General features: G+C 38.7%; 1 protein-coding gene across 6 annotated transcripts in view; it reads right to left on the reverse strand.

The window, feature by feature from the left end:
• Nucleotides 1-1,009: 1,009 nt before the first annotated feature.
• LOC139114271 (bromodomain-containing protein 2-like) overlaps nt 1,010-18,130 on the reverse strand; it is a 41,148-nt gene continuing 24,027 nt past the window's right edge. For 4 of the 6 annotated variants that reach the window (XM_070675869.1, XM_070675864.1, XM_070675868.1 and 1 more), the window contains 9 exons: nt 13,832-14,022; nt 12,589-12,709; nt 11,751-11,996; nt 9,856-10,539; nt 8,289-8,380; nt 6,045-6,191; nt 5,459-5,550; nt 4,507-4,636; nt 1,010-3,868 (listed from right to left, as the gene is read on the reverse strand). In XM_070675869.1, the coding sequence (XP_070531970.1) occupies nt 3,803-3,868; nt 4,507-4,636; nt 5,459-5,550; nt 6,045-6,191; nt 8,289-8,380; nt 9,856-10,539; nt 11,751-11,996; nt 12,589-12,709; nt 13,832-14,022 (1,769 nt within the window). In that variant the 3' untranslated portion in view covers nt 1,010-3,802. The remainder of the gene's footprint in view (nt 3,869-4,506; nt 4,637-5,458; nt 5,551-6,044; nt 6,192-8,288; nt 8,381-9,855; nt 10,540-11,750; nt 11,997-12,588; nt 12,710-13,831; nt 14,023-18,130) is intronic. The other 2 variants (XM_070675865.1, XM_070675866.1) reach the window with 2 other exon arrangements.

The following is an 18,130-nucleotide window of genomic DNA, read 5'->3' on the forward strand; positions in this document are numbered from 1 at the left end:
TTGGGAAATTCATAACCACTGACTTGAGAAGAAACCGAGCTGAAACCTAACAATGCATCACTTCGACAAAATCACTTGAACTGCTCTCAAAAAAGATATTTGATATAAAATCAAACTGCTCTGGTTTAATGAAGTCAGGCTGCTCAGAATTATTGCGCTACTTAGCAACCAAACCATGCCAGGTCTGCAGAAAGTCAGAAATACATACATCAAGTTTAGCAGAGTACTTTCCTCACCATACCTTCGCTCAAACATCCATTCTTTATAAATTACATATTTACACGGTATTGTGAACAGGCTAATGTTGAAACATAATGTTGGATATTTGTTAGGAATATAACTACCTCCTTTGAGACCAAAAATGCTAAAACTGAAAAAAAGTATAATAATATAACATAATCTACATTTTGTTTCCAAATCAAAATATTTTTAAAAGGAATGGTCTTTCTGTAAGACACATTTACTGCTGAGTGGTTAGATTAATGAAGGGGGGTCTAATTAATTTGACCATAGTAAACACACGACTGTACACAGTTTGGAGGTCAAATGGTTCGCTCCATACAGCTGGTTTCCAGTCAATTTGATTTTGATGTACAATTTATTCAATCATCGGACCAGCTTTTGAAGTTGATCCATAGCCTGCACAGTGGGGAACACAAGAGTTTGTGATTGGGATGGGTGACTGTCCCTGCAAAGATGCACTTAAGAAACCAAGGGGAAAGGCGGACTTAGCTGAAGAAAACAAGCGCACAAAAAGCTTGCATTTTTCTTCTAAGGTGAAGAACCCTTTCTCAATCTGAAGACAACACTTTGCAACTATACAACGCTTTTTACTTTAATTTGGCATTATACTACAACTTCCCAGTTCATATAGTCATGTTATCTTGAACCCAAATACCCCTAATACGTTTGAATATTACAGAATTCAAGCATGGTGCCAATACATAAAATAGCTTTAAACCAACAAGATACAAAAACAATATCCCACAACTGAATTGAGGAAAAAAAATTCTGTGTCAGGTTTATGTAATAAATTTTATTTCTGTACAGAGCAATGGACAAGACAATGCTCATCTTTGCCATAAAAAATGAATTACTACATTCTACGAATATGAAATTATTGAAATGAATGAAAAATTCTTGTCGTTTGTTGTCGGGAGTGTACTTTGAATGACCTTAGGTAACTTGTAATTGCATTATTTATATAGAGAATGAGGGGGATACAGTGTAGTTTCTCCGCTGAAAATTCTATCTACATAAAAGTACAATCAAGGTGACTGAAGTTACAGGACCACAAATGAAAGTGTAGGAACTCTTGAAAAAGATACCACAGAATCGTAACCAAGACAATGAGAGATGGATTGCCACTATCTGCAAATACCATGTACAGAATTCTCATTTATTAACATTCTTTGTACATCATCCCAGGCACAGATCAGTGAGATGACGACCTTGTCACCCCCAGTTCCCTGTCAGCAGGTCCGCAATCTCTGTTGTTGACATAGGGTTTGGGCCAAACCATGCTGGGTGACAGGGTTAATAGCTTGGTGAAAGCTGCCTGGTTTGGATACTGCACTAAAGAGCCCATTTATGCATCTAACAAATGTTTCATCCAAAGAATATGACCATAACTTATTGCAAAACAATTTTACTTTCTCAATCCTGCAGTTTAAAATTTCATGTTATATCCCCGTGAAATTTGTATCGTTACTTCATAAATGCCATGCTACGAAATGTAGACAATACACCTTGGCCATCTCATCACTCTTCAAAGACGTCAAAAGGGGTCAAAGGCGACTGGTCAAAGTTCTACAGGGAGGTCCTAACTATACACGGAAAAGGTTCTACTTTACAGTAGGTTTTCTCTGTGCGGTGAAAGCACAATAACGGGATAACCCTATACACCACTAGATATTATCAGAACACTGAAAGAAACAGCTACAACAAACAGTAAGTAGGAAGCCATCATTTCAAATATGATTGAACTCAATGAGGAATTCATTAAACCACCTGGAAAAGAAAATATCAAAGACGTGAATTATGCCCCGTTTGTTTACTCATACGTCTGCATAGCTTTCAACTTATGAATTACAATAAACTAAATAGTGAGCATTTTCTTTTTAATTATCAAATAATACAAAATATATCAAATAGAAATTGAGTATTCAATGAAACAAAAACGAATATTTTATCATTTTTTGTCGCCTTGGCATTTTGAAATAGTAAATAAAAAGATGGTCTTGGTTGACTTTCTTTCTCTTATCTATTTACAGCCTAGATGCATGACGACTGCAAATTCATTTTCTGGGCTACACTACCATCTCTGCAGAGTTTATTATTCACACTGGGATCGGAGACTTAGGTTATCTTGTTTCTGAACAACTTTCCTGAGAATCTCAAGCAAAGTATGTAAGTATAACGGTACCACTCCGCACTAGTTACTTCCGTTCAGCATATTTTGGGAAACGATAACAGCGCTATCTTCTTTTTCCCCTAAAAAACCCCAAATAAACCTGGGGGTGGGGGGAGGGTTGATAGGAGGGAGAAGATATATAGAAGGACATAGCCATGGCCATTCAAGAGTTGATCAGAGTCTTTGGGTCAAGAATCTTTGGGTAAAAGCCTGCTGTTTCCTTTAGTTAGGGTAAATATAACATTTGAGTTGACATGTCAAATCAAATCGATACCATTGAAAGTTACAACTGAGCAACACTGCATTGCACTTTCTATTGATACGCCCTCTCTCTTCCCCTCCCCCCTGGGCCTGATATGCCCTGTCTCTCCCCCTCCCCCCCCTTTCTTAGGCTTCTGCACTCCTAGGTTCGCTGCAAACTCTTCAGGAAGGATTACATACATTCCACACATTTCATTCTACACTATTTTCACAAATTCATCTTTTACGAGTTAAACATTATCTACAGCAAATATCAAAGTAGAGCTCCAAGTTCATCCTGCCTTATGCGTGATGCATTTTGAGTATTGGGGTGCACATCCCTACGCAGTCTGTAAGCTTACACATTCTCCATGTGTGTGGATGCCGAAAAAAACAAATATATCACCACACTCAAGTTGGACATTTACTATTCTCAGAAGAAAAAACCTGAAAACATATCTATCTGAAGATAATCAAGTTCTCCTATCAGGGGAAAGCTGCTTGTGTCACTTCACTCTGACCAAAACATCTTGACTTTGGAGTTCTGATCAACGTAAAGCCAAATCACAGGGCTATGCAAATTTCAATTACATTTTACAGTTACATTTCATTGGAAGCATACTATATTTTTCTTCATCATCCTTTTACTGCTAGTCGTCAGTAAAACAAAAATCACACAACTGAACTGAGCAAATTCCCCAGCTCTGTCAAATATGTCAAATTAATCACATGTTCAACCATTTGCGGCAGTGGTAGGAAAAAACAAAACAGGAAAAATATTATATAAGTCCATTCTATGCGGTCGCTCAGTCAATGATCGGCAGGATACACGATGCGGTGCAAAATTATTTTCCCCAAAGCTGGGACAACAGTCTCTATCTGTCGTTGATAAATCTCCAGGGGGTAAAAACGACCACATCAGTTTCTGTACACGCAGCCGTTGGAAAACAAATGATAGAACAGCCATCTGTGTGCAGAGGTCACCTGCTATTCTGTGAAAGTCTTTTTGCTTCTCTCCAATTCTGAAATTTGGCATTTGGATTCCGGTTCCTTCTATGTTTCAAGCAAACATGGAAATTCATATTGCACAGGCACTGTAATTTTTTTTCTTTTTTTGCAGCACTGGAACACACACAGGTACATACAACATCACAAGTTTTCTTCAAACGTTGCCATTATGTCACTTTGACGATTCATGTCAATTGCACCAGCCATCTGCAGAAGCAAAAAATGAAGAGTAAGTTTCATTTTCAAACTGTTTGACTTGGCCAGACATAATATAAAGTTTTACACGAAACCAGGCATTATGAAGGTAAATGAAACTATGTTTTATTGAAAACAGCAGTAAACATGACCAATTATGTACACCAACATGACATTTATTTACTTTCATTCTAAGTGTTCTTATGCTAAGTTTGGGGAACATTGGTAATTAAAATGATTTAGGAACCTAATAACATTACTACTGTCCCTCAAGAGTAAAACTGACTGCACTGATATACCATAGGGAACCCTGTAAAATGACTGGAAAACCTCCGTAACTGCACTCTATAACAAAAACACTGATACTCATACCTCAACTTTATTTATCATTACAGATACTGTAATCCCCCCTCCCCCCCAACCCTCCCACTTCAACACAAACATAAATTCAGCAGTCAAAAAATATCAATGAATTCATTCAGAGTCCTTTCTATACTCTGTTGTATCTTCACACAACAAAGTTCTCTTTCATGCAAACTATTTGTCGATTTTAATAATTCTCCTTGCCTGAGAAGTCGGAGAAGACCTGTTTGGGATTTCTGAGAAGACGCAGAAGCTGCACTTGGTGTGAATAAAACTAGTGTACTTACTGCTTCCCGTTTACGCCTCTCTTGTTCTTTCCTCCTCTCTCTCTCCATCCTTGACTGTTGCTGTTGTTTCTGGAGGGATTCTTGCTGAACTTGCCTAGCTCTCTCTAGGGCGTCGTCCTCTTCTTTTTCCCTGAGATGACAAAAATTAACAGACAAGGGAAATAATTCAGCATCACACATCAATACAAACAAGTTCATGGAATGCTTGAGTTTTCTGTTGGATAAATATCTTCAGACAAACAAAACGCGGTAAGCTCAATGCCTACATTGGTATACCTTGACTTCCATCGTAAACTTCCAAATCATTAAGGTTCCAGAGAGGTCGCAAGAGTGCAAGAATGAGTAACTGGGTCACTGAATTGCCACATTACAAAGAAGTAAATTGAAAGACTGGGTTGTGTAGTTAAACGCACAAACCATATTGACTTGACATGAAATGGTAATCAACATTTGCTTAAGATTTCATCAAATCAATGTTTGACCTTTAAATTTCACCTTATTGGACCAATCAATGAGAGAGTGGCACTTTTTGTTGCGTGCCTGTTTTCATGTCAAAATAGACTGAAGTGTTTCTACAGATTCCAGTACCAGACTACAGTAACTGAACTACTTGGAGTTGTTCCAAAATATACTGGACAAGCATTATGTGTGTTGTCACGATAGCCCTTCACAAATCTACAAGATGGGATTAGAATTTATGACTATGAACAGCTGTATGGAGTAGTAGGTGGTGACTGCATACACAAGTACCATGATACCACAAGCCTAGTCTCTATCTGGCTTCAATCATGATTAAATTAAGTGCCCCTATGAAGAAATTTTCCATCAATTAAATTTTTACTTCACTTGAAGTGATTGGTATCACAACTGTAGTAGTTTCAAAATATCTTCTTTAAAATGAATCTTCACATGCTGAATTGGATCACTGTTATAGATAATTCATATGACTTACCTTTGTCTTTCTCTTTCTTGCCGTATCCGTTCCCTTTCGGCATACTCTTTCTGTTGCCTCCTAAATTCTTCCTGAGCTTGTAATGCACGTTGCTATAAAAAGAAAAGATAAATAGATACATTGAAGGTCTTCTGAAAAATGAAAAAGCCATTTTTATGCTGTTTCTCTTGTGTGTTTGAACTTTATGCATTCTCATACACACCTAGATAATTTGGTGTCATTAATGATAAAAAGTAAGAAACATTTCACTGAAATATCCTCCCACTGCTAGATACTGGTATTATCCACATACAGTTTTTCAAGTCATTCTATTTGGCTGTGCAGTAATCCAGATATTCTTGCATCGAATTCATCAAGATACAGCTGGTCTCTGAGCAAAATGACAGCACGATCACCACTATGACATATTGCCAAAAGTTGTGACACACCCCTCTACATAGACCCACACTCACACGCACAGAGATACGTGAGCACATTCACCACGGGGATGGAACACATTCACCAAAGGGATAGAGCCAATCACCATTGGAATAAGTGAGCACATTCACCAATTCACCACAGCAAATTCTACGAATATGGCACTCACCCTCTCATCTTTCTCCTTTTTCTGTCTTTTGAAAAGTTCAAACGTTTTCTCTGAGGAATGTACTTGCGTCGTGTTGCCACCAAATGGACTGTTTGTGGCAGACTTGGCAAGATTTGACCAGGATCCAACGTTGCGGATTTTGAAGTCCTGTGGTAGAATGAAGAGTGTGAAATAAATACGTAAGGAAATAATACTGCAGGAAACAACAAAGTGCGGGGTGGGGGGTAATCTGTGTTACACAAGAAGTTAAATGCAAACGGTACTCCTTAACACCAAATGAAATTGTTGGAAAAGGGTACTGGAGTATTGGCCTTGACATCAACGCTGACTGTACCATTTCACTTGGCAGAACAGCTTTTTCAGAATTTCACTTTTTCCGACAGATGGATTAATGTTTGTGTGACATAGTTACAACATGATGGAACGTAACTCTCTTGTTGTTATAAAGTTCGGCTGGCCCATGATGAGTTAATGCGCTTTGATTAAAAAAACTCAAATTCTTGAAATATTTTGACACATGAAGAGTATGAATTGCTGCATATTTTCTGATCGGTGAAGTGATGGTTATTGACCTTCAAGTGCTTTCTCACAACCTTTTCCTGCAGTTTTGCTATCCAGAGTCATAAAACATTGGTGAAAGGAAAGCCATAAATACCAATGATTTGAGTGTGTGATTTGATGAAAGTGTAGTATCATGTCGCTCGGTCATCACTTGACAGTGGTGTGTTGTCTGTATGGTCAGTGTTCGTGACAGGAAATGATAAAAATATCCTGAATGAGCACAACGTTGCTTCTGTCTTTTGATTTAGAAAGTAAACCAATAAATGTCACTGTGCAGCTTGGGTTGAAGTTACTAACAGCACATAAACACAATCCAGCAAGACGTTTACAACAAGGTTACCTAGGTTTGGAAACCATCCATCCTTGTTTTCAAACACAGTAATGGCTGTTTTGAAATGGTGACCTTAACTCATATATCAATGTTTACACCTTTACCAATATTTGCTTTGACAAGTTTTACGGCATACGCTATTGAGAGTAGAAGTTTTTGTGGGCAACGCCTCTTAAGCAGTTGAAGAAAAGGTTAGAAAAAACTTTTTATTGCTTAAAAGTTGTTTTCCTAAAGGCTGATTTCTAATTGCAACTTTGAACACTCCGAAACTCATGGAAGTCTGCGATTGGCACAAAATCGCATTTCCTATTTACAACCTGCAAATTGAAGTGACTCTGACCTTGATTTTCAGTTGGAGAAATTTGTCAGCAGGGAAGAAAAATGTGACAGCTCACTTTCAATTAATATTTTGTTTATTTTATAGACAGACCAACGACACTGAAAAACAATGTTGGCATCATCCTTATCATAAAATGTGGTGTTTCGTTTACGGTGCTTTGTATGGGAGGTTTTGTGAAAATGAGGACAATTTGATGTAGCAAAAGACTGCCCAGACAAGTAGGCTGTATTTCCTGTGCAAGTAGCTGATGAACAAATATACTGGCTTGTTTACAAGCCATGAACAGGGCCCTATTTTTTCTTTGATGTCTGCACTTATTTGTCAGGCTGATGAAAGGAATTCATTTGATGGGAAAGTTAAGGAGGTTGGGTAGCTTGGAGACCAAAGGTTTCCAACTTGACATTTTGTAGGTCTCTTCCAGTGGCAGATTTTCTACCAATGATACTACGCCATTGTGACTGAGATATTAAAAATTAAACTAAAGCTAGCCTGATAAATGCATAACTGTCACTTTTTAGATTGGAAATTGAAGAACCAGTAATCAGTTCTCAAAACACATTTCACACCCCTTTTTTCTTTCATGACGTTGTGTACTTGAGCACTCTGAAGTCAAAGGTTTTGATCTTTATACAAACTCTTTATGACTACAGGTACTCTAAAAAGTACACCTGCAAATTTGCTGTGCCGATAACAACTGGCATGCAAAGTCAAGGGGTTGTATTGCCTCAACCTTTTGCACGAATGAAGAAAATTATTTGCTTGCTGAATGAACAAGTAACGTCTTTCTTTCTGTCTTTATTGTAATTCTGCTACATCTGAATCCTGAGAAGGAAGAATTGAAATATCCTTCGGGATAAATTTATATAAATTTTATACTCGTTTGCCCTACTGTACTTGTCAAGACTGACAAACATAACATGCAAAACGGATGATGGCACAAGAAATTTGTGACATGGAGGAAATATACTTTAAAACAAAAAACTGTTGTTCATTTTGTCAGAATGCTGCTCACCTTTTTCTGAGAAGGCTGTTTGACTTCACCCAGCTTTTTAAGATTTTCTGTGCTTCCGTGGGATGGCACGGCCCCAACTGCAAAGGACACTGCTGTAATGAAAACATATGGTCTGTTGATAAAACTTGCAAATTCATGCGGAAGGTATGAATTGACTACTTGAGTGCTAAAAGGAAAGAAAGACTGGACATGTTCATTAAAAACATGGGTTGAAAAGCTGTAAGCAATAACAGTCAATAAAGTGTTGCAAACAATTTTCAGGTATAGACTGTCAGAGTGTAGGAGGCAGGTATGCATTTCCAACATTCAGAGGGAGCCAGGGTTGAACAGGTTAGAATGCCATTGGCTCAGTTGACGGGCTAGCTGCAGCCGAAACGTTTTATCTTGATACGAGTCTGAACTAGCGCAATTTCATTCAGGAAATGAGGGTTTGATCAAATCATGATGTGAAACAGTTTGACATAGCTACAGTGTTTAAGGAATGTGTCACATCATCAATCTTTAATGACACCAAAATGTGTCAAGTTTAATCCATGTTATACCATAAAGCCATGCATAGTTACATACATATGATTTTGTTCAGTGATGAGACTCATAACTCCTGACTTTCTTTTAACTTTCCTGTTCACATGTAAAACAAATTTTCAACAAACTGAAAGGTGTTCAAATTTCACGATCTACACCTTTTCATTTTTAAAATGTCAGCAAGTCCTGAGTGGCCTGTCGTGCGCTACAGTATTTGAGTAAACAATAGAGATAACACCTCCCTGTTATCATTGATAAGAAACTTGATTCATGTGTGTTCAAAACATACTATTTACAAGGTTCTGCAAAGTTCTGAAGAGGAGGAAATAGTTGGAAGTGGCCATGAATGATAAATGTACACATAACATGTGACCTCCTGTGCTGATACAGAGAGGAAACCTCGGCATTAATTTGGACTCTGTAGAGGACAAAGAGCACTCTTAAATCTAGATGTTTGCATGCTCCAACAATGCTGAATTGTTGACACTGATACACAGCACTTGAGTGAAAGTTAGAGAGTTTTGATCTTTTGACTGACAAACTTTGGTTTTTCTAGCGTATTATTAGACAGATAGACACAGCAGTAGAGTGAGACAGGACATGTTGTTAGTACAGTTCAATGATTGTTGACCTTCAGTGTTTAAGGGTGCAGTCAAACAGAGACACAAAAATGACTATGGATTGTGAAGATCCAAAAACCTGTGGGAGTTTGGATACAGACACACCTTCAGTTGTCCTGCTATCAACAACTACATGTAGACTAGTGATTCATGTTTTATCATGGGTGCCTTGAAACAGTCATACCCTAGGAATGATTCTGATCTCATTGAGGTCAATGAGACATTGATGACCTTTCATTTGTGTTATTTAGATGTGTCCGTTACCAGGAAGCCTTCAGGGGCAGTCTTGGTTTTTGTGAACTTTACTTGACAACAATCTGTTGACAAGATTCTCCACACAGAGACGTTCAAGTAATTGGTGGCGGGTTAGATAAGGCAAAATCCTCTCAAAGATGTCATGATCATTATAAAATAGCACTTACCGGCTTTTGTTGGTTTTGGGAGATCTTGCTTTTGTGGTTCAGATCTAACAGGTTGGGGTTTTATGACTGGGACCTGTGTTGGTTCGGGCGCTGGTGGCGGTGTTGGAGTGTCTGCCTTGCTGGAGTTGCTGTCTTCATCACCAATCAGAAAACTGACAGGCTCAGTGATGTCCGTCGGCAGCAGTGAGCCCACGGGCGATTTGGACTTTGTCTCAGCTGACACGGGTGGTGCTGCTGCCGGTGGCGTTGCCGGCTTTGTACTTGTCTTGGTTGGTTTTGATGGAGGCGTTGCCGACGCTGACAATGGTGGCGTCAGTGGTTTCGTTGGTTGTTTGGCTGCTGGTGGTGTTGCTGGCTTGGTCGGTTGCTTTGGTGCTGGTGCTGGTGCTGCTGCTTTTGGTGGTTGTTTTGCTGCTGTTGCTGCCGGTGGTGTTGTTGGCTTGCTGGCTTGTTTTGACGCCGGTGGTGTTGAGGCCTTCGGGGGATGTTTTGCAGCCGGAGGTGTTGCAGGCTTTGAGGGGGGTTTGGACGCTGGTGGTGTTGCTGGTTTTGCAGTATGTCTTGGTGGTGTTGAGGATTTTGAAGGATGCTTTGACACTGGTGCCTGGGCTGTCTTTGAAGTCTGTGAGACTGGAGGAGGTTTTGTCTTTGGTGGCCGAGAATCAAGCATCAAATCTTCTGGAACTACAAATAATTATACATAGACTTACGGTTACAACTTCTTAAACTTTTCTTTCATTATGTATGTTTAACTCAGTATCTCTTATGCAGAGTTATTGTTCATCTGCCTTTCCTTCTACTCATCTCTCCTTACTGTTATTTCAACACCCTGTGGCATCTTTGGGTGTTTTGCAGAATTGTGGATAATTCACAACAAATAGGATTACATAAGACACAATATGATTTGTGCTGTGGCAGTGAGAAAGGTAATCCACTTGTACAGTTGGTGTCAGTCTGCAATACTTTGAAATCTTATTGTGTTCTATGGGCCATGATGATATGTCACTAATCCATAGGAAATCTTTTAAGCCATCTTCATTATTTATATCACTGGTATTGATATGGGACGAGTAATATTCAGGAATCTTTAAAATTATGATTGCCAAATTTTTAGTGTTGAGAGTCAGCATTTGTTTATGTGCTTTTCTTGCAAACTGGGCATCTTATTGCGAGTGGCATGGCAAAGCTGAACAGTGGTGGCTACACATCTTGCATTTTGCATAGCCACAGCTTGTGTTCATGTCACTGTAAAATATACCACTGCAAAAGCCAACACTGAGGGCGCTAAACTCCCAGCTTCAAACATTTAAATTGCAAAAGGTTTCAATGAATAATTTAATATTTATGACTGAGTGTTGCAGGTATTATCAATCAATGTCGCCCTTTATACATGTATGTAAAATAGGTTTTGGCAATTTCTATGGCCATACTAGCACAATAAAATACCATGAGTCAAGTAGTACTGTTTCAACTGTACAAGGTTTGAAGGGTACATATGTAAGCATTCTACAGATATCTGCTTGCATAGATACTGACACAGTCTGCTCGCATAGATAGTGACACAGAAAGACTCTGAGAAGGATACACTACAAGATCTGCAGACAAACACAAACACTACAAATGAAAATGTGCCAAAGTTTGCACACATCATAGAGTTGTAGTTAGCAAGCTGACATAGTGACGGATGAGTAAAATGGCAAAATGAGATTTCAAGCAAGTGCAGGCAGGTATACAGGTTGCAGAATCGGAGAAATAAGACCTCACATTTCTGGGTTGGCCAGTACATTTCATTTCTAGGTTCATATGAAATATATTTTCAAGACAAAACAAATATCATTGTTTGAATTTTGTACAACTACTGACAGGCCTGCAAGAGGATAGCATTGAAGTCTTACCTGTACGCATGTCCATCGGCTGTTGCAACGAGAGAGGCTGTGGCATCTCTACTGGTGGTTGCTGTGCTGGCTCTGCTGGGGGTTGCAGTGGCAGTAGCTGCAGTTCTGGTGTTGGCTGCGGCTGTGGTGGCGGCGACACAATCGCAGGCTGAACCGTTGCCTTAGACTGCCTCACTGGCATGGGAGATGCCTTACTGCTTGGTCTACTGGGCTGTGCAGGTAGACTGGAGTGACTGGCTGGTCTTGCTATTTCATGCATTGTAAAAAAAATTTCCATGAGCAACAAAGGCTGACAGAATTTCATGAACAATACTGAGAAACGACATGACTCTACTACAAGTGTTTTAGAACAAACTCTGGTATCAGACTCAGACTTGCCAAGGAAAATCTTTTAAAGTGAGATTAATGAAAGGAGAGCTCTGAATCGTAACAAAGCTGATCTATTCATGATGAACAGAATACATTGCTCTATTTGATGGCGAAGTCTTTTTTTTGATTTGATGGCGAAGTCTTTTTTTTGGTTGTTGCCAGAGTTTGCCCAGCCAGACTCTGATGGTCAACAGAGAAAGACAAGGATAGTTTTTCTGGCTAGGATTGATATCTGCCACTTTGCAGGACACAACACCATGGAAAGGTCATGCTGTATCTAGTAGTTATGGCAATATGGTGAAGTCTATCAAAAACCATTTGAAGCCTCGGTACATCATACTTCATGTAATAAAAACAAATGCAAGGAAAAAAGATTTGGCTTGATACATGTATATATATAAGAGAAAGTCCTATGAAGAACAATGAGATTGAAAGTCACCACCACATTGTATGCAGCATGTGCACTTACCTGGTGGTGGAATTTCAGGAGGTATTTTTGCTGTCAGTGCTTCGAGTGAATCAATAGTTCCTGTCAGGTGAGCTGCTAGAATGGAAGTTGGGGGTGACTGCATAGCTGGCTGTGATACTTGCTGAGGGGGGAAAAATAATTTCATGAAATGTATACAGTTACGATGGTATAAGGGGATTACGTGTACTGTGGCTTTTCACTACAATCAAGTGAGTGTACACTCTACCTCCCGGTGCAATGAAATACCTGTTGACATCTGGCTTCTGGCAGAGGACACTACTGGTTACAATATCATTCAATTCTTACAGATCAAAGTAATAGATCTAGAAACCTGGCTTCAACACATAGACAGACTTTGAGTATGTTGTAGACATTGCTAATGACAAAACGGTCAAACCAGGAAGAAACTAAATTTACAGGGTACTGTTGCTGGGCAAGTCTACATTGAACAGCGCCCTCTATGTTGCATGTACATATTCAGAACAGAGGTGAACATTGGTTATGTTTTGGGTATTTTGGCCATACCAGCGTTGTGGCCCCAGCGCAATGCTTGCATAGAATTCAGAGGGCAATCACATTGTCCTACCAAACACTAGTGACTCAATAGTTTCATCTTGATATTAAAATGTCCATAATATGTGTTGTGTAAAAAGTTTGAAATTTACCCATATTAAAGCAAAAATTGATCGAGCCAGTATATCCTTGGGTCATTCACAGAAAACACAAGACTATGATTGATGTCATATCTCCCATATGTTCAACACATGTTTACAATCATCCATGTTCATAAGATATAGTCTTTGAGGACGACTGAAAGAACATAGCGATCTCTTTGGCGACAACTTTTTGCATTCTCCTTGGTGAAAGTATTAGCAGTCTCTTCAGTGACAGCATTACCAGTCTCCTTGGTGACAACGCAACAATGTTTTTGTTAAGGACGGTACCCTGGTATATGTTACCGGGGTTCCCAAGTCATTTTACTGGGGTTCCCCTTGGTATATCAATACAATCAAAATTAGCGACAGCAGAAATGTTACCGGGGTTCCTGAATGACTTCCCGATTGATGTTCCCAAACCTTAGCAAAAACACTGACATAAGAATTCTCCTTATTGACATACTGTGTGATGGCCCAAGTATATCAACAGAACTCATTTTTTATTCCCTGGCAATTCATGTGAGAACATTTTGACCAAACATTCTGTAGCTTTTGTTACTGTACACAGTCCACAATGAGATACCTACCTGAGGTGGTTGAAGATTTAGCTGTTGTTGTTCTTGTTGTGGCTGATGCTGTTGCTGCTGCTCTTGTTGTGGAGGACGTGTTGTATTGGGAGCTGGTCTATGGTTCTGCTGAGATTGTGCAGTTTTTGACGCACGTTGCTTTGAAGGCACGGGAGCATTTTTCCTTTTCTTCTTTGCAGGTGAAACATCTTCTGTCAGAGAGAGTGAATGGTGTAAACCTCAAAACACTGATAAAAGTTGGCTTCTAAGATAACAAGTGGACCATCTCAAAAGAGGTTTTTACATTTTCCTTCATTTTTTTATTGTTTGGACCACAATTTATTTGCAACCTGAGATAAGGGGCTGTAGATAACTAAAACACGCGCAAGGTAAACGCAATTTCTGTGTTTAGGGGGAGGGGGTTTGGCTGTATTTCCATTAGTGTGCGCAAAAATCGCACGGCATGGTTTTATATCACAACATCCCCCCTATACACGTTTTTATGTATCGCAAAATATCGTGCTCTATTGCCGTGTACCAGGCAAGTGCAGCAACAGCGTGACACCAGCATTCCTTTGACATACATATGGTTCAGCGAATGAGTAAAATAATGTAACAATCATTTTAGATACACTTGTTTCAATTCATTTTATTCTGTTGGTTGCATCATTGTTGAGTTGGCGCTGAACAAAGATTGATTTTAGAGGGGGTAATGCTTGGGGAGGTGGATGGTAGCGTACACATGATTTCATAGCGACATAATTACTGCTTGTAGGTAGGAATGCTGATACACAATGAGGCTTGGTTAGATTTTTGCACTTCTGAACGTTCATTTAGGGGAAGGGGGTTGAGGCCAAATTGCACTTAGTTGCATTTACTGTGCTCATGTTGTCATCATCCACAACCCCTAATAAATATTAACTGTCTTTTTTAGGTATTAGATGTACACAACACATATCATTTACCATATCGAAGGTGGGCAAGAAGATTATCTCTTGATTGAGGCATACTGGCAAAACATGTCGGAGATGAACTAAGACATACAAACATGGCAGCACAAGGAAATTACCATAATTTGTCACCTACTTTAGGCAATTGAAGGTCACTGGTCTTGAATATCAAACAAATCTTTCAGTCAGAATCCAAGAGCAAGTTTTCAAGTTTTACGCATTTCAAACTTCATCGACTGTGGTTTTACTCGCTACATCAGTGGGGAGATTACACACTTGTCTTTCTGATAATAGTTAGGTAATACAGGAAGTAACCAACACTTCATCCTTAAATTTATGCCTTTTTTCTGAGTTGATGTTTTGTAAATTTATGTATTTTTAATTTTTTTCACATTCTCTCCGCGATGTTGTTGTCAAGGAAAATATCAAACAGCAAATAAAGTTTAAATACAATGCGCAAATGATTTTAAGATAGTAACTTTTCACGGGAATAAAACTAATTCACCGTCCAGTGTATAGCTTCTTTACTTGCAATAGTATACATCAGATCAGTAACATTACTGAATGAGTAGGTACTAATTGGCTCTGATTGGTTTACTTTCAATTTATGGCCTTTTCATACTGCCAACCGTATATTTCACACTATCACTGGTAAACTTGAAAGTTTACATGATGTTTCACAACAGTAGATCTAGCAACGGAATCATTTTAAAATTACGATTTCCTGTTGGACCTATCAAAGATTGTTGGGTTTTCAACTTGGATTGTAACTGCAGATGACACTTTGTAAAGATAGGTCGCACAACCAGAAATTCAGGGCACGTAACTAGTGGATACTATTACATGTTGGTTACACTTAAAACTGGGTGCATTTTTTCAGAAAATATACCAACCAATCAAGTTTTTGGCTCATTATTTATCCAGGAATTTTCTTGTCTCTAAACTTGCTGACCAGGGTTTCATTTAAGGGAGTTTGCGCCTTGAAATCGAGTCTTAAACTTTTGCTCAACATTTTCAGTAAGAGAACTTAAATCACTTCCTTTTGAGAATAAAAATCAGGGGTCATGATGCAAAATTTGATGCTAGGGAAACAAATTACCCAATATTTCCTAACATTCTAATATCAAAATGGCCGCCATCCCCATGTTAACCCTATGGGTTTAAAATTTTCGTTTTTCACACAAACAGGACTGTGGAAACTATTTATACTCCATGAGCTTTATATAAGGAGCCCAAGAAAGTTGTAGACCAAGAACACAAAGAAAAAGTTTTGAGTCCAGATATCTGTCCCAGAGTGTTGGGCATTGAAGCCACCTGTTGATGGAAGTTGATCTAGTATAGCCTGGAAAGACAATAATTATTTGCCTGTTGCACATGCTGCTCAACTTCTGCATGGAAATTCAAACTTACAACTTTTTTACCCTTTCATGGTAACCATTCACTATGACAATGGAATTGACTTGATGGCATTTGTATGTGGTCCAGACAATAACACAGTTACTAAAGATAAAGCATTTCTCTACACCAGGCAAGTGGCATCCAGAAATGGAAATTACTTCACACTCACCTTTTCAGAGTCATCTATGCAAATTTGCTCAACCCATACTTCACTGGAAAGCTCAAAGAGTGGCATGTGTTGGGGATGGCATTGTCATGGTGAATTTCTGATTCCATATAGCCTAGAGCAGTCTAACCATGGGTCAGTCATATGAACATTTAATTCCACACACACAAGTCTCATACACATACACTCAAAGTCATGAGGACTTGCACCAATGCAGCAACATATTTGCCTAACTGAAATTTACCTCAGGGTTTGAAAGTCAAAGAAGACTGATGGTACAGTAATTTTACATCTAAGGTAAGAGTTTGTATCAAAATCAAGGTATAACGGGAAAGTTTTCACTAACTTGATTTATATGATTTGGTAAAAAAAAGGGTAGATCTTCACTTTTTTGACATGAAAGCACCTTATTATCACAAATATGTAAATGTACTCATACATGCACAAAGTGGCCCATGGCAGTGGTGCGTTGGTTTTGCTCGAAGCGCCACCACAGTTTGGTTTGTGACAAGTATACAGTACAATTTGAACTCCTCACTGGGACTTTCTTTTCAGAATAAAACAAACTGGCTGAATGGTGTTTTGATACAAGCACTGGCCACCTAGGTTTGGTAGTCTTATAAATGATGAGGGACAGGACGACAAAGGATAAGGATACTTCATTTCAGTCATGTCAAAGTGATTGTTGCTCAATATATAGGAAAAGATGACATCGAGGAAAGTGACTTGGGTGATAACAATACTAAACAAACTCTCCAAAGTTGCCACTCAGACAACTGTTAAATTCACTTAAAAGTTAACTCTAAAATCTCACCAATTTATCAGCAATACACATTTCACAGCAACGGTGGTCTGTGAGTTTCAGTTTTTGAATGTGTATTTCATATGAGACCTTCATTTTAATCTGTGATTGTGAATCTAAAATGATAAACCATGTTTGCATACCCTTAAAGTCACTATTTTGAAAACTTTCAAGGACATTTTTGTGGTCCAAAATACCATTTTCCATGTATCATTTTGGTTCAAAAGTCAAGGTGGGGCATTGATTTCTCAGGACATAAATTTCATTTTGAATGACTTTCCAGAATGCTGTCAAATTCAAGGGCTTTCCAATAAGATAAAAGACCCTGTATAATCCTAAATTTGAAGTTCTTTGCATGAGAAATACCAGAGACTATTAATTGTTGCAATAAAGACTTACAGTTAAATCACAGCAACACAGCAATCTAAATGGATTCTTGTGATAAGCTTCGGTAAAATTTTCATGCCTATCGCTAATTGGCCATAGCCTAATTATTCAACTACTTTTATTGCAAAAATCAAAATGTGAACATGACCTTTACATCATGTACATGCACTGATTAAAAGCTCTGTCATGTGCATCAGGTGTTTGCTTGAGTATTTGCTGATGAACTGAAGGAGACTTTCCCGGTGTTTTTCAGTGTCTTTCTTCTGCTCCAATAGAAGGCAGTCATTCTCACTATTCATTCTCGATGACTGACATCAACAAGGGAAAAAGTAAATTTTGCAATGCCTAATGACACCAGTTGCATGAAACATTTTTAACTTGGGGCTAATTGATAATCAGTATTCAATGTTTGCATGTCTATCGTTTCCCTAACAATTTTTTTTCTGAAGTTCTATGTGGTTGCACATTTACCCAAAGGGGACGCTCTACCATGGCACGTAAGGTTTCATATTTGGCATTTTTTTCTCATCAGAAGAACCACCCCTACATAAGACTTTCAATCAATGTCTCTTTCAGCACACAGACAGTAGCATATCTGGGTTCAAATAGACACCATG

The sequence above is a fragment of the Ptychodera flava genome, chromosome 16 (assembly GCF_041260155.1).
Source record: "Ptychodera flava strain L36383 chromosome 16, AS_Pfla_20210202, whole genome shotgun sequence".
NCBI lineage: Eukaryota > Metazoa > Hemichordata > Enteropneusta > Ptychoderidae > Ptychodera > Ptychodera flava.